The 15,904-nt window shown below is 43.9% G+C and overlaps 1 protein-coding gene across 7 annotated transcripts in view; it reads right to left on the minus strand.

The window, feature by feature from the left end:
* The window catches only part of LOC119437229 (FK506-binding protein 15-like), a 141,382-nt gene extending 125,808 nt beyond the window's left edge, over positions 1-15,574 (minus strand). For all 7 annotated transcript variants that reach the window (XR_007464907.1, XM_049660365.1, XM_049660368.1 and 4 more), the window contains exons 1-7: positions 15,376-15,574; positions 15,131-15,237; positions 14,971-15,037; positions 8,445-8,514; positions 7,490-7,564; positions 5,878-5,976; positions 1,634-1,801 (exon numbers count right to left, since the gene is read on the minus strand). Coding sequence is in view for 6 of the 7 variants with exons in the window: in XM_049660365.1 (XP_049516322.1) it covers positions 1,634-1,801; positions 5,878-5,976; positions 7,490-7,564; positions 8,445-8,514; positions 14,971-15,037; positions 15,131-15,237; positions 15,376-15,428 (639 nt within the window). In the remaining variant the exon portion in view is untranslated. The remainder of the gene's footprint in view (positions 1-1,633; positions 1,802-5,877; positions 5,977-7,489; positions 7,565-8,444; positions 8,515-14,970; positions 15,038-15,130; positions 15,238-15,375) is intronic.
* Between the last annotated feature and the right edge of the window lie 330 nt (positions 15,575-15,904).

Below are 15,904 nucleotides of genomic sequence, written 5' to 3' on the forward strand. Positions count from 1 at the left end.
ACTGCTCAGGACAACTTACATATACAAGTCATTATATAACAAGTACATGTCAATATATGTATTATGCGTTCATACTATCATAGGTCAACAATGTGCTTGATTCACACATGAGAATAAGTGAATAGACATTTTTATAAACGGCCACAATTGTCCACGCAAAACCACTCCTGAAAATAATTCCCGAATATGGCCCTGCATGCACACACCAATAAAAAAAGCTTGACTTGGCTCTAGGCCAAGTCAAGCTTATGTACACACAGAATGCAGTCAACTTGTGATAACAAACTTATGATTTGTTTGAATAAACCAGAATTACAAGTTGTTCAAAGCTCTAAAAGCAGGCTTGGTCCATGTACAATGGACAGGCAAGTGTCTTTATGAACAAGGGTTTGTAGGAATGATGTGATCCTCTATGGTCCCACGTGCACCCGCTTATGCTGCTTTTCAACACACCCTCCCTCTCACAAGTTACAAACAGTAACTTGGGATTTGTTCGAATGAACCGGAACTCTCAACTCCCTCATCACAGAGGGCTGCTTTGGTTATGCTTTTTAGCTATGTGGGTAAACATTATTAGTCGAGAATACTTTACTGCGTTAGTGTTGCCTACACTTTTAGTAAAATCTCCCATTTAAGAATGCTCACTCATTCACAACATGTGAGCCAACCCGATTGTTTGATCTGCTAGACAAGCACATCTTCACTTTAAGAAGTTCTCGATCGAAAGCATAATTTTAAATCAAGATTTGACTGCATTCATAATTCCCAACAAAATGGCAGCATTTACAGCTCAAGTAAACCAAATGGCCACTTTTGATATACATCTAGACGTCTGTTTATTTCAGACAAACAGCCATTGCTATTAATTTTTTGTCTTTATGGCAAACTCTACAAGGCCATGAGAACTTGCATACCAGAGGTTAATCTTCAAAGAAATTACAAAAATTTCATTGCGTACAAGAAATTAGGCATTGCTAGTTAGTAAGTTAGGAATGAGACTAAAAAATAGGGATTTAAAAATCAAAACATATTAAGCACAGTGAAGAAAAATTACTTTCCAAAATGCCACACAGCATCCATAGTCAACCATTGCAATGGTGCTTTTTGCCTTTTCTGCAATTCGAAATTGCTCCTTGATTACAAACGAGGACTTCTATCAAACGATTGCTGATTTATAGAGAAAATTTAGCATAAAAGGCATGCGCTGTCGGTGTTTTGTTTCATGACAATTGTTTGTGGGCTGTCACTCTAAAAATTCCGATAAATAACTTTGTAAAGAATGCAAGACAAAGTGAGAGCAACTTTAGTGGCAAAATATATTTGGAGGGCCTGCGTGGTTGGGGACGATTTTCTCGGTCGCGGGCAGCAATGCCGACGCCGGATTTTCTGCGACAGGAGGCCCTAAACACTATCGCGTTAAAATGTAACACTGATTTTTCCATTCCCACGTGTTTAGATAGAAGCTTCCGAGCTAAAGCTTCCTCTTAAGTTTTCCGTGCTTAAATCACGAGTTTTAAGGTACCAAAACAGGCGTAGCACATACGATACACTGGGCATTACAGGGTTAAAACACTGGTGTAGGTTTGAATTATCTCTAACTCTAACCAGCTGAAAAATGCGACACTGCACTTACCTTTTTGAGGCGATGCTCTCGTAAGACCCAAGCAGTATATTTAATTACCGCTGTACTGCCAATTTTGAGGGCCTCGCTTTCACCTTCACCAAGGATTAGGTCCTGGCTTATGACATTATCCAGGTCAAGAAGGCCAGCCCCATGACTTTCTGCCTTGGCTATGACAGCCTGAAGAAGAGGCGCAAAGCAAATGTGTCAGGAGGTGAGGAATGTAAGGGGCCTAAGTGCAGTCTTTCTGAAAGTACTGTAAAAAACCTTTAGCCCTTCACATTCAGTCGAACCTGCTCATAATGAACTGCAAGGTGCTTGACGGTCTGTTTGATATTGTCAAGTATTGACGGCAAGGAACCAAACACTGCCAAAAGTGCAAGTTAGGAATCTAACTCTTTAATGGGCAAACACATACTCAGAAGAACAAGAAACACTTGAATCACAATGATAGTGCCAAGCACGGTCATCAAAACAGATCTCTTGGGTCAAATCCATCTGCTATATACATATCTTGCTATACTAGAGTAATCGTTAGTGCTTGGATACATTCAAGAATGTACAACACTGTTAAGGATGTGTGCTCAATCTCATTCGACATGTCTCTCATTATTGAATTGGCTGCACCGTTTGCGAAATTTCAGATAGAATAGGTGCGTCTTGCACCAAGAAGTAACTTGATAACATTGACAAGCAGGTGAAAATGGACACAAGCATAGTGTAAGTGGACACTTGCCAATATAACCAGTAAACTAATTAGAGGTGGCTGGAGCAGTGTGCCACGAACTTCTGCTAATGATTCATAACATTTAGATTTGTCTTGGAACAAACTAAAGATACCATCCCCAGCCTCCCATTGCTGCGAAATTGTAGGGGGAAAAAAATGAAACAGGTGTTCTCCTTGCCCTACTCTTGCATTTATTCAATTCAGAAAGCAAAAAGTCCCAGATACAAGGAATATTTCATGTATGCCTAATGAAAAATTTGAAAACAAACTTTCATAAATAATGAAAAAGGTACAAATGCGATCAAAATTTTGCATGCAACCATCACTTTTCTTTTTCACCTCCATTTACGAGTCCAGCCTTTGCCAAGTTGTCGAAAACAGTGGACAGCTAATGATCAAGTGTGGCACTGGTCAACACTAAGCAGGATTGTCTGTGGCGTAAATAGTTCTGGGCACTGCCAACTTTCACTCAGTGCAAGGAAGCCAGACACTGGGATAAAGGTTAGCAGGCGTGCTTTTTTTGTTGGGAGTATAGATGGAGTTTCATATGTTAAAATGATCAGTCCGAAATAAGCCATGCACATGACATTATTAAGAGCTGTGGTTGCTTGACACAGACCACAAATCGCCATCTAAATGTTATATTAAAGGGGCCCTGAACCACTTTTTATTCAAGTTGAGAAATGCATTTGAAGTTAAAATTACTATTTCAGAAATGCTTTGCCACAAAAAGTACTTCAATGCGCTCAGCAGAAGCGTACTTATTGGTGTGGGGTCTCACATGTGCTCCTGGGACAAAGGAACGACAACACAGTAGTGCAAACAATCAAAAGGGCATTTATTGCACCTTTCATACACTAATGCACACTAGCCGAATTACAACCAATTGAACATTCACACGGGCGCGTGACAAATCAAGAAAGTCCGACTCACCGCGAACCGATAGCGAGCGAATACGTTCGCCCCATGCTATGACACCATCGCCTAGTCGTTCATGTGTACAGTCACGCGAACGGTGGCGCGCTCGAACGATCCGTGTTCGTCCATACCGGTGTCCCGCTCTTAGCCTCGCGCGACGGTCGCGCGAAGCGTTCGTGCGTGTTGGTCGCCGATCCCCAGCCAAAAGAGAGAGCGCCTCCGACCTTTTTCTCCCAAGTGACCTCGCCGTTCGGTGGCGCCAGCATCGCGACACTAGCGCCATCTCTCGCAACGCGCCGCAACCACCGCAGGGCTTAGCCACGCAGAGAAGCCGGACTACAGGAGACATGCGGGGAAAACAACATCAGGGGACGCGTGAGAGTCGCGCATCCCCACATTGGCAATCAAACGCCCCTTTCACGGTGCTTCTGCTCCTTCAAAAACTTGCACTGCAAAGGCTACAGCGGAGCGGGGCACGGCCAAAACGCTCTGCCTACTGAGTGTCACCGTGGCGCACAGTTCAAATATGATTTTCGATGTTCACACAGACGCCACTACTTCAGATTTTGGCGCCTACGAAGTGCGAAACATGGTTGTCCTCAGCGAGCCGCAGTGCACTCAGTAAGCGGACTCGTCGCAGCGCCCCACGGCGCCTGCAGTATCTATGCTACATAGTAGACCACAGCTACAAGCAACTGTAGTGCACATGTGCAGCGTTTGCTTTGTGCCCCAGGGCTTGAGTGCATGGTCCCGCTCATATGCTCCAGTCTGGCCGTGCTGCATGGCACAGACCGGCTTTGCCCTGCATTGGCTTAACCAATAAATAGTAATCACATCCAACACGCACATTTTGAAGCGCTATCAATGGCTCAATACGAAGTGAAGTCAGCCAACGTGTCTAACAAGGAGCGGCCAGCAGTGAGCACACGCTGGCAAGCATACGTGTGGTATAACAATAAATTTCGTGTGGTTCAAGGCTAGTTGAGCGTTCAAAACTAGTTGAAAAATTGGTGAGACCCGACGGCTACGACACTGATAAGCAGGGTGGCCAAAGTTTAATTCTTACACGCACAGCTGCGGCAAAGCGTGAGCAGACTATAGTCGGCTTCTTCCAGAAGTACGTAATTATCGAAATTCGAAAGCAGATTCTCGCTTACTTCAGCCTGTTTATAAAACTGTGTCAATAAATATACACAGTAACCGTAGGAAGAAGCGCACTGATGCAAACACCCTTCTTGATTGATAATCAGCCATTGGCCAACGACAGCCACATATAGGAATCTGCTATATTAAGAAATAAAACATCCAGAAAAGAGTGAGGAAGCAGGCTTCCATTGAAAAAAGAGCATTTAAGAAAAAAAATGACTCCGTGCTCCGTTTGCGAGCTCCACGTGCTGTGCACGACTGCAAAATTTGGCTGAGATGTTCACAGCCCCAGCGTATGCTATCAACAAACTTTTTTCACCAAGCCCAAGGGGTGGTTCAGGAACCCTTTAAAGGGGTCCTGAACCACTCCTCGGGCTTGGTGAAGTAACATGTCCGCGGGTAGCATACACTGCTGTGAACATCTTAACCAAGTTTTGCGGTCGCACGCGGTACATGGAGCTCGCAAGCAGAGCGTGAAGTCACCTTTCTCTCAAACGCTTTCATTTCAACAGAAGCCATGATCCTCACTTTTTTCTGGGCACTTTATGTCGCAATAAAGCGCATTCCCATAAGCAGCTGCAATAGGTCGCTGTGGTTGGCTACACCGTGGCCACCGCAGGGTGCCGCCACAAGTCCACTGGCTAAGTGTACTGCGGCTCGCTGAGTACAACCTTGTTTAGCTTACATTTAGTGCATCGTAGGCAGCAGAATCTGAAGTCATGGCGTCTGAAATTTGAACTGTGTGCCACGGTGACATTTCGAAGGTGGAGCGTTGTTGCCCCGCCCCACTCTGCCGTAGCCTTCGCAGTGCAAGGCATTGAAGGAACGGGAGCACAGCGGAGGCTGTGTTTGATTGCCAATAACTCCGCTTCGCCTGAACGCACGTAAGTACTTTTTTGCGGCAAAGTACTTCTGAAAAACCTATTTTCACTTCAAATTCCTTTCTCCACTTCGATAAAGTGGTTTAGGGCCCCTTTAATGCTCTTGCGCACTCTTTTCAAAAAAGTTTATTTCCTTTAACACAGGTTTCTGATGCCCTGTGAAACCTTCATTATCATCAAGCACATGTCTCACAGGGCAATGCCTTGGCACACTGTGGCCATTGGATTGTCCCAGCTTCAAACCTATAAGTGTATAACCAGATCTAGTAGCATCTTGAAGTCGCTATGCAGAATAAGGTTCCCAATTACATTTGTCATTATTGAAGGAGAGGAGTGCTATAATCGGAAGCAACACTTTCAAAGCTAGAAAAAATATACAAGAATGACTCAAGCAAGAGTAAGTTTTAAGAATATGTTAGCCCTTAACAAACATTTATTCATGATTACAACACATGCAAATGTAATCAGGATAGGTGCAAGTCGTGCCAGGAAGAAATTCCTCGTTTCAACCAACATTCAAATGTTCGCGATACACAAACTCCCCCGTTCCAAAGCCCTTTCAGTATTTGCAAACTGTCGCCAACCTGCTTTGCAAAATTGATGAGTGCTTCTTCGCTGTCAAACTTCACAGACCAGTTGAATCGCTTCTCATCAACGAAGCTCAAGAAGTTGTTGCCCTGTACCTGTAAAATATTAAAATTTAACTTGGCACATCAAAAAGTTACACAAACAGTACATGCATGAAAGTGCATTGTTAAAATCTGCTCAAACAATAAACCAGCCAGTTATCATTAAGTGAAAATTACATGCCCGCATGAAATTAAATGTATGGGGTTGTTCACTCTCAGGGGAAAAACAACTCATTAGTATCCAAACACTAGCAGAGGCTTAAATTTGGAGCGAATGCATGCTGACTAATTTTCAATTAATAGATATCTGCATTACGTACCATGAAGGCAATGTTTTCTCCATAAAATAAAGAAACGCTGAATTTATATCAGACAAACTAGCAAGACACTTCCCCTCAGAGCAGATGTATTTGTGCATTTCTGTTGCCCAGGATAAAACACAGGAATTGAAACTTTTTATATTTAAGTTGAAGGTAAGTTGAACAGTGCAAAAGGTGGACTAGAACATAAACAGCATGAAGAAGAGCTGGAAGTAAGCGCTCGTCTTCATCTCATTTACATCCATCTTTTTTCCATTCGATTACTGACGCCAGCATCTGCACCAGACACCAAATGTGCACACAGTACGACAATACAGCCAACCTTTAACCTCCTCCCTACTGCATTTCAGCTAGAATGTTTCTGTAAATGTACAGCTGCTATCGCACTTAATCCAAACAATGTAGACACATTTATGTTGGCTTAATGAACAGCAAACATCAAATGCGTTGGAACGAAAATGCACAAAAATTCTGAGGTTTGAAGTGTCAAAGTTACGATTTGATTATGAGGCATGCCGTAGTGAGGGGCTCCATATTAATTTTGACCACCTGAGTGTCTTTAATGTGCACTTAAGTCTAAGTACACAAGTGTTTTTTGCATTTCTCCCACATCAAAATGCGGCTGCAGTGGCCAGAATCAATCCAACCTGTGACCGTGAGCTCAGCAGCACAAAGCCATAACCACTAAGCTACCACGGCAGTGGAAGAAAATTATGCTAGAGACACATTATCATGAAACCTCAGCCCTAAGTCCCAGCACGCTTCACAGAAGAAGCAAAAAGGCACTTAGGACGTGTTCAAGTTTAAGTATGACAGTGAATGCACAGTCTGTTTCACACTTAGGGGAAAACTCGGACCTTGCAAGGCGCTCCGAGTTTTCCCCTAAGTGTGAAACAGAGTGTACATGTTTAAACAATAAGGAGAGCTTATTAATACTTCCACCAACATGCACACCATGTATGGTCAAGATGAAAGAGGGAGGGCAAACCAAACACTAGAACAGCTATGTAGAAACATTTGCAGGAGGGAAAACTGGAGCAACCATAGTCAAGCATGTACACTGCATGCACTCTAAGATAACTAATCAGGCTCTGTGGGCTCTCATAAATGTTTAACAACCTCACACTTCAAATATGGCTTAGTGCCAAACAACCACATACTCCGAGCCCTGCTCAACTCCAAGAAGGCCAAGTTACTAGCTGAGCAATAGTCAGGAAAAAAAAAAGGCAAAAGGCAGCTCAACTCACCCTGATTGCAAATTGTGCATTAATTGCCGCACCAGCCACCTGTTGCTGCTTCTCTTTGTACAAAATAAGCTTGTACTGAAATGAGAATGGAACAAATTAGCAAAAATTTGTTTTAAATGCAAGCGTCGTGAGTTAGTGATCCTCCAAACCAATCGCACAGGTACTGATGCCAGAGAAATGGGGTAGAAACGAAAATTCTAATCGAGTTTTCACAGAGCGAGACAGAAAAACAGTGTCTCTACACATAACTATGGGCAAAACATGCGTCCCTGCACAGTTTGTTCAAAACATGAAATGTATTGGCTGATGCTTACAAGAAAAGAAAGGAAGTACACAGCGTAAATTTGAGTGCTTGTCCTCGGCTCTTTCACTATCCTGTTCTAACATGCTAAAAAATGTTTCATTGACCGTAGCATGTAGTGCAGCTCTTATGCTGCAGTTACAGCAAAATATGCCAGGCAGTGATCACTGCAATGTATCTGAAACTGATGCACCAATGAAATGTCAAATCTCAGTAAAAAAGTTATTGAACAAAAAAAAAATTGCCGAAGAAAAGCAAAAGGCCATGGAGTGCCAGGTGGCAAATGTTTTGCAGCACATCGAATATGTCATGACTTCAGCCAAAAAAAAATAATGACTACCTGGTGTAGTCCATAACACAAAACTGACAGTTGTCAAGATCACAACAAGGTTATGTGAAATGTGCTCATTTGCAACGTGCAATCTATGTGCTGCTGATGCTTCACTCGCAGCAGAAAATTGTACAGGGTTCTGTAGTGAATCAGCACAAGCCAGGAGCAGCAATGAAACAGCAGACATTATTAGCGACAGTGTTGAAATAACATAAAGAAGGGAGTAGGGAGATAACAAGCATCTAAAAGACATCTTGTACCTGGAAACACCCTTGCCACTATTACGTGGTTGAGTGCCACATATTGGAACTTGTATGACTTACGTTTGATGTGTCGTGGTTTCCCAGCACCGCAATGCCTAGCCTTCCCTGGTTGCTTGGCTGTTTTCCTTCACTGGAAAAAAAAAAAGAAAATTATTATATGGCCATACGGAGCGAAACGTTAAACTTGTGCATCAGTAAACTAAAAGTATTCTCATGCCAACTACTTTGGCATGGGTAACATGAGCACAGCAACCTGGACAGGTACCTTGAAAAAGGTAATACTGAACTACCTTTCTACAAGTTTGGAGACAATATTTGTCACACTGTACAGCATAACACTAATTCTGGAATACAAAGGCGTGTAAAAGAAGAGCAAAAATTGGATGAGCATGAGCCAACAGCTAGTTGACTCCGTGGTGCCAGATGTCAAATGTATACAAAAACATGCAGCATGTTGGACATGATTCTTTTAATGACAAGCACACGAAAGAGACAAATAGCCAGTAAAAGTACCATTCAATAGCATAACTTAATTCACTGATAAGATATTTCTTCAGTTAATCCCTCTTTTGCCACTTCCTAATTCATGGCTACAGCATAAAACTATATTTAAAAGGCCTCACACGAAGATGGAAATTTAGGTTATGTAGTGGAAATTGTAAAATGCCATCCAGGGAACATTTTATGCAAGATATTTTTAAAAAGGGTTTAATGACAATGGAGAAGGAAGAAAATATTATGTTTCAAGGTGACAGTGTAAGAGGCTCTCTCCCCGTTGCCTCAACCAGTGCCTGCAGGTGACATTTCACTCATACCTACTCCAATATCAGAGCCGAGGGCTTGCACAACACTTATGCCGTGACCCTGGCCTCTATTTTTTTTTTCTCTCTCCATTCTTCTGGCACAAGGCACCTTTTCAGCGGCAGTTCTGGGCACATTGCATTTCACAGACATCCCTGAGCAGTTTGCTTTGCTGTTGGCTGCTTGTGTACTGCAAGCACCACATGCGATGCAAACACAACAGCTGTGATGTCTTTGCTGGCAGGGAGAGTGGTTCTCTTTATATGAATTTTCAGTTCTTTTCACAGTGTATTCTTACTGGTGCAATACTTTGGAGATGTGATTGTCTGCACAGAACTTGCATACCACACTTTTCTGTTTGCAATGTCCAAACCTGGTGAGGGGCCACTTAAAGGGGCCCTGAAACACTTTTTGACCATAGTAAGAAAACACTGCCGATCTGTACAAGAGGCTCCTGTGAACACGTGAGCCAAATATTATTGCACTGCATGCAACAAGAAATTTAAAATCTCGTGTCGAAAACAGCAAAGGATAGCTTGCTCTCACTGTCACAATGTCATCAAGCAGCATTATCGCAAGCAGCTGGATCCGCCAACAGCTACTGGCTGATTTCATGATCGCGGGAACATTCTCAGTAATATACATAATTGCTAATTGTTAGTTAAACAAATGAAACATATATGTCTGCGATTTCAAAACGGCATTTCATCTTTAAGCTGAACATTTCGACAGAATTACCTGTCTAGTTGGGAAAATTGATTAAGACTTAGAGATTGACTCCAACCAAATAAGGAAATTTACTAGCCTGACGTTTCGGAACCAATTCAGCTCCTTCTTCAGGGGGTATTCTTCGGAGGTGGCGGTGTGCCGCTTTTAAAAGGTCCGCCGTAACAAAGGAAAGGAAGGGGGAGAGAGCGTAAGGTGCGGAGACACTTGGCAGGGAACCTGTTCTAGACAGACAAAATAGGTGGTGGGGGTGGGGTGGGGGGCTTCGGCGTCGCTGGTCGGCTGGGTTGACCGATGCTGGGCGCCCTTTAGTCGCGGGAATGCGTTGACGAGGGACAGGGGAGGGGGGGGTCTTTTCTTCCCTTCGTCGCGTCTGCACGGCCATGAACATACAAAGAAGGAAGAATGCCCTTCACGCGGTTTATATTACCCGCCGTGTTCTGAATGTGCCAAGACTCGAGTAGTAGCCTTTTTCGCCAGTTTGTCTCTGAAGGATTTGGGTTTCTTGGAAAGAAATCTTGTGGTCGGCGTCTTCGGAATGTTCGGCGATGGCACTGCGTATTCGGTTGAATGTTCTGACGTCGTTTCATGTCTGATTCTTTCTTTTAGATTTTTGGTTTCCCGGATGTACGACGCCGGACAGTCGGCACAGCTGATTTTATAGACGACGCCTTGAGCTTTTTCTTTTGGTGGACGGTCTTTTGGTTTAGGAATGAGGATATTCAAAGTGTTCATCGGTTTATGCGCGACTTTGAGGCCTTCTTTTTTCAATATTCGGCTGAGAGCTTCGCTGGTACCTTTGACGTATGGGATGGACACTCGTTTCTGTGGACGAGGGGGAGTCAATGGTTGTCAAAGGTACCAGCGAAGCTCTCAGCCGAATATTGAAAAAAGAAGACCTCAAAGTCGCGCATAAACCGATGAACACTTTGAATATCCTCATTCCTAAACCAAAAGACCGTCCACCAAAAGAAAAAGCTCAAGGCGTCGTCTATAAAATCAGCTGTGCCGACTGTCCGGCGTCGTACATTGGGGAAACCAAAAATCTAAAAGAAAGAATCACACAACATGAAAACGACGTCAGAACATTCAACCGAATACGCAGCGCCGTCGCCGAACATTCCGAAGACGCCGAACACAAGATTTTTTTCCAAGAAACCCACATCCTTCAAACAGAGACAAACTGGCGAAAAAGGCTACTACTCGAGTCTTGGCACATTCAGAACACGGCGAGTAATATAAACCGCATGAAGGGCATTCTTCCTTCTTTGTATGTTCATGGCCTTGCAGACGCGACGAAGGGAAGAAAGGACCCCCCGCTCTAAGTCAGCAACATCAAAACAACTCGTCCCCCCCCCCCTGTCCCTCGTCAACGCATTCCCGCGACTAAAGGGCGCCCAGCATCGGTCAACCCAGCCGACCAGCGACGCCGAAGCCCCCCCCCCTACTCCCACCACCTATTTTGTCTGTCTAGAACAGGTGCCCTGCCATGTGTCTCCGCACCTTACGCTCTCTCCCCCTTCCTCTCCTTTGTTACGACGGACCTTTTAAAAGCGGCACACCGCCACCTCCGAAGAATACCCCCTGAAGAAGGAGCCGAATTGGTTCCGAAACGTCGGGCTAGTAAATTTCCTTATTTGGTTGGAGTCAATCTCTAAGTCTTAATGCATTTCATCTTTGCACTGCCAGTCTATGCACGACAGTTGCACGTAGCTGTGTCTGCTGTGCATGGCCTCCGAGATACAAGAGGAGTGCTGCTTAGCGTAGTCTACCGCGGCTGCCACAGGGTGCTGCAACAAACCCTTTCATCGTCAAAACACTCAACTTTTGGGCGAGGCTTTGCCTCCTTCGCTTCTCCCCTGTGTAGCTTAGCACACTAGCGGAGACGAAAAGAGAGAAAGAAGCGTATCGGTGCAATAACTCTACATATACTTGAAGGATTGAAAATTTTTTTGCGATATGAGATTCATAAGACGACGTCCCTTTATAGTGAGGCCATACTATGATTAGTTACGGAAGTGTTTCAGGGCCCCTTTAAGACTATTTCCATGCAATGACGACTCTGCTCTTGAATTACGCATGTAACTGCGGATGTGCGCATGTAACCAGGACTGTGCTCGTGTGCAAGAGTGTCAGGATAAAAATGCAGAACAAATATTGTGGTACGAACAGTTAATGAAGGCAAAATTACCTGGGAGACCTACTGTGGACTGCTAAAAAACACACACAAGCAACTTCAGCACACAATAAAACAGGTTGCACTATAATGATGATGATTGGCATGTTACTGTGACAGATTTCACCAAAGGACGATTAATTAGTACACTCATGACATTCCTAAGAAGAGAGCTGCTTAACTTAGCAATGTAATTAGCTGGCAATTTGCTCTGTGTTTCAGCTGAAGCATTTGAAAGTGCCTAAAAATAGGGAAGGTAAGATATTTGAGCAATTCCTTTGGCCATTTCCTGGACAATTAAGCACTCACAAACTTAGTAACCAGACAAGTAATTAACAAAATGCTTTAATTAACTTTCTTTGTGAGACAATAAAGTTGTTGCATGGTAATGGAAAACATTTAGCACTTTCCAAGTGCACTCAATGTCGTTTTTCGAAAAAGAAGACAGAGGTTCACAGGAATATGGAGACTTGAAATCACCAACAGTGGTCAAACAATCGATGCCACTGGAGCCAATGTTTTGACAAGCAGACTGTCTTCATCAATCAAGGGGGCATGTTAATCTAAAATTAATTATGGTGTTTTACGTGCCAAAACCCTGATCTGATTATTAAGTATGCCGTAGTAGTGGACTCCGGAATAATTTAGACCACCTGGAGTTCTTTAACGTGTACCTAAGTACACAGGTGTTTTCGCATTTCACCCTCATCGAAATGCGGCAGCCGTGGCCAGGATTTGATCCCGAAACCTCGTGATTAGCAGGCCAACACCGTAGCCACTAAGCAACCACGGCGGATAAGGGGGCATGTCTTAGTCGGGGCCCTGACAAAGGTCTCCTTGTCAAAATGTTGGCTTCAGCAACATCGTTTCTTCGACCACTGTTGGTCAACTATAGTGATTCTACTAGCTGCCTTTGACAGGATTAATTCTGTTCTTTTCTGGAGTTTTACGTGCCAAAACCAGTTCTGATTATGAGACACGCCGTAGTGGAGGGCTCCGGATTAATTTTGACCACCTAGGATTCTTTAACGTGCACTACAACGGAAGAACACGGGCGTTTTCGCATTTCGCCTTCATCGAGATGCGGCCGCCACAGCCGGGATTCGATCGCGCGACCTCGTGCTCAGCAGTGCATCATCTTAGCTGACTGAGCAACCGCGGCGGGTAGGATTAATTCTGGCTTATATTGCGTGCTAAACCACAAATGAGTGCATAAGGAGCTGTAAAAGCAGCTAGCAGTGTGGCTATTTTGTAAATCTAAAAATGGCTAGAAAGTGTTGATGTAGTACTATCTTTCCCAAATTAGATGTCTATATTTTGTTCATTAGTTGTCTAATCTCAAATTTTGCAGCTATTTAAATGTCTGGCAATGTGACTGACATTATGTTGAAAGAACCACACATATCTTGCCTGTGCTATTTTGAGGAAATTTTAGACAGCTAAAATTCAAAGGTGCCTTCATTTGATGTTCTCTGTATGCAGGTTAAAAGCTGCCTTTAACACAATAGTACACCTCAAAGGCAACAATTGCAAAAGTGTGGCAGGTATAAAAAAAGAAAAACAGAAAATCAGGTACAGCAAGTCCTTGTTATAACATCGCCACATTTGAATTAAGTTTTTCACAGTACCATAAGGAGTGCAAGTTTAAGTGCAGTGACAGAAAAGGTTGCTTGGTATGAAGTATGAACATAACAAAGAGGATGACACAGCCTTTCTTTCAAGGCTTTATGCTTATGTGCTCATGGAAAAGTTGCATGCGGTACCTACATACAACTGGAGAGAAATAATAAAGAATAAACTCTTTCAAGAGCCCAATATGCATGCACAGGATGGATTTACTGTGTGTTCAGTTGTAAAGGCAGCCACTGTGACGTGTATCGATCCTTACCTCTTTCTGGGTTTTTGATCCGCCTGTGAGTGTGTGTGGCCCTAATATGGTGTCACCAATGCCTACATCAATGTATTTGGTGCTCTAAGAGAAAGTTGGCAAGGTCCCACCAGTCTAATAAGATGGCGAAACATGAAAGCACCAACGAATTGAGCATTTCCGACAAAGCGGAGTGTAGTGACAGCAGGTGTAGCCCTGTGAGGTGTGTCAGGGCATATCAACTGCTGAACCTGGCAGAGACACTCAGCAGGCAGTAGCTGCATCATTTTTCTATCTAGGGAAAAAATGCTGTTACTTTGCCAGCAACCACTATATGGTAACTCTAATGTTAACGAAGGATGCACCTTTCAATCAAACAGTGCAGTAAACTAATAGGAACAAAGAGTAATGTGCTCAAAATTGAAAACAAATTGATGTGAAGCTAGCAATACCCCCCCACCATTGCACAATCTGAAAAATCCCAGCAGCATGTCTGCATTGCTGTGGGGATCTTTTAAAGAAGAAATACAACAGTAAACATAATATACACACACTGTTTTACTATGCGGCGACTTAAAAATGCATAAACCTACTGTGTGCTCATTCTAATGTTCACATTTACACAGTGCATTTACCTGCACAGAGGCAGCTCCCGTACTCCCACTAGTGTTTATATGCCTCTAAGGAAACGAAAAACACACGAGATTTACTCCAGCCGTCGCAGGCGGCAACACAAGCGAACAAGGCTATATGGGCCAGTGAAGAAACAATCTAAAATGTCAACATGCGTTAATTGGGCATACTGAGTATCGACTCACTACGGTGGTTAACAACGGTGCCATTCACACACCAATTACCACCATCAAAATTTCGACAACACTGAGTTTCAACTAAGACGCGTATTGCTACGCAAGCATAAATGTGGGCGCCATTCCAACAGCTAGAGCATAAAAACCAAGCAATGTAATGGTGAAAGCGGTGTTAGTCAACACAACTATGAGAGATAATCGACTTACTACTTGAATGCCTGGACAAAGGCAGCGTGTAGTAGTGCTAAGGTGCCAGACGAAGACGACTGTTTATCTGCAAGGCGAACAGAAGCAGAGTGACATGGTCACTGGCACTGCAGATGGTGCGCGACAAACACTAAACGAAACACGGGAAAATGCGGCTCACCAGCAGGAATTTTGCCGACGGATGGTTGCCTCGGAGGCGTGTAAGTTAGTGAACTGTTACCGGCGTTCGCGGCGTCGTTGTCAGAAAAGAGGTTCGCAAGTTTCGAGCTGCAAGGAAACAAAAAGAAAAAGGTCTTCATAGCTTTTCGGGACACTTTCTTGTAACTTTTCCGGCCGCAAAGTCATTTATAGGGCTTACGAGCACCCTCATACAGAAAACGGATTAGTTTGGTAGAAACGACGCACCTTCCAGGCTGTACTGCGAAATCAACATCATCGTCGTCGTTTGGAAAGTGCATAGCTATCCTTTAAAACGCATGCAACTCGAGAAGTGTATGGACTTCGAGCTGACAGAGTGTCGCACGTCAAGCTACTCGAAAGTAACCACCCCTCGCATCAGCCGTATCGACAGTCGACTGGCCGCCGCCGCTCGCTGCTGCACTGTTGCCAGCCGATGCACTCAAAGCCGCTAATCAAAATCTTTGGGTGTAAGCCCGAGGGCGCGGCATCAAATCCTGGCCGCGGCGGCAGCATTTCGACGGGGGCGAAATGCAAAAACACATGTGCACCGTGCATTGAGTGTACGTTAAAGAAACCCAGGTAGTCAAAATTAATCCGGAGCCCCCACTACCTCCTGCCTCATAATCATATCGTTGTTTTGGCAGCGCAAAAGTAAAACCCCACATTTTTTTTTTTTAACTTTTTTATGAGTCTCTGAGGCTGCTAGGGGCACGTTTAACACGGCCATCCCGGAAAAGGACGCAAGAGCATGCCT

Source organism: Dermacentor silvarum, chromosome 1 (assembly GCF_013339745.2).
Source record: "Dermacentor silvarum isolate Dsil-2018 chromosome 1, BIME_Dsil_1.4, whole genome shotgun sequence".
NCBI classification, from domain to species: domain Eukaryota; kingdom Metazoa; phylum Arthropoda; class Arachnida; order Ixodida; family Ixodidae; genus Dermacentor; species Dermacentor silvarum.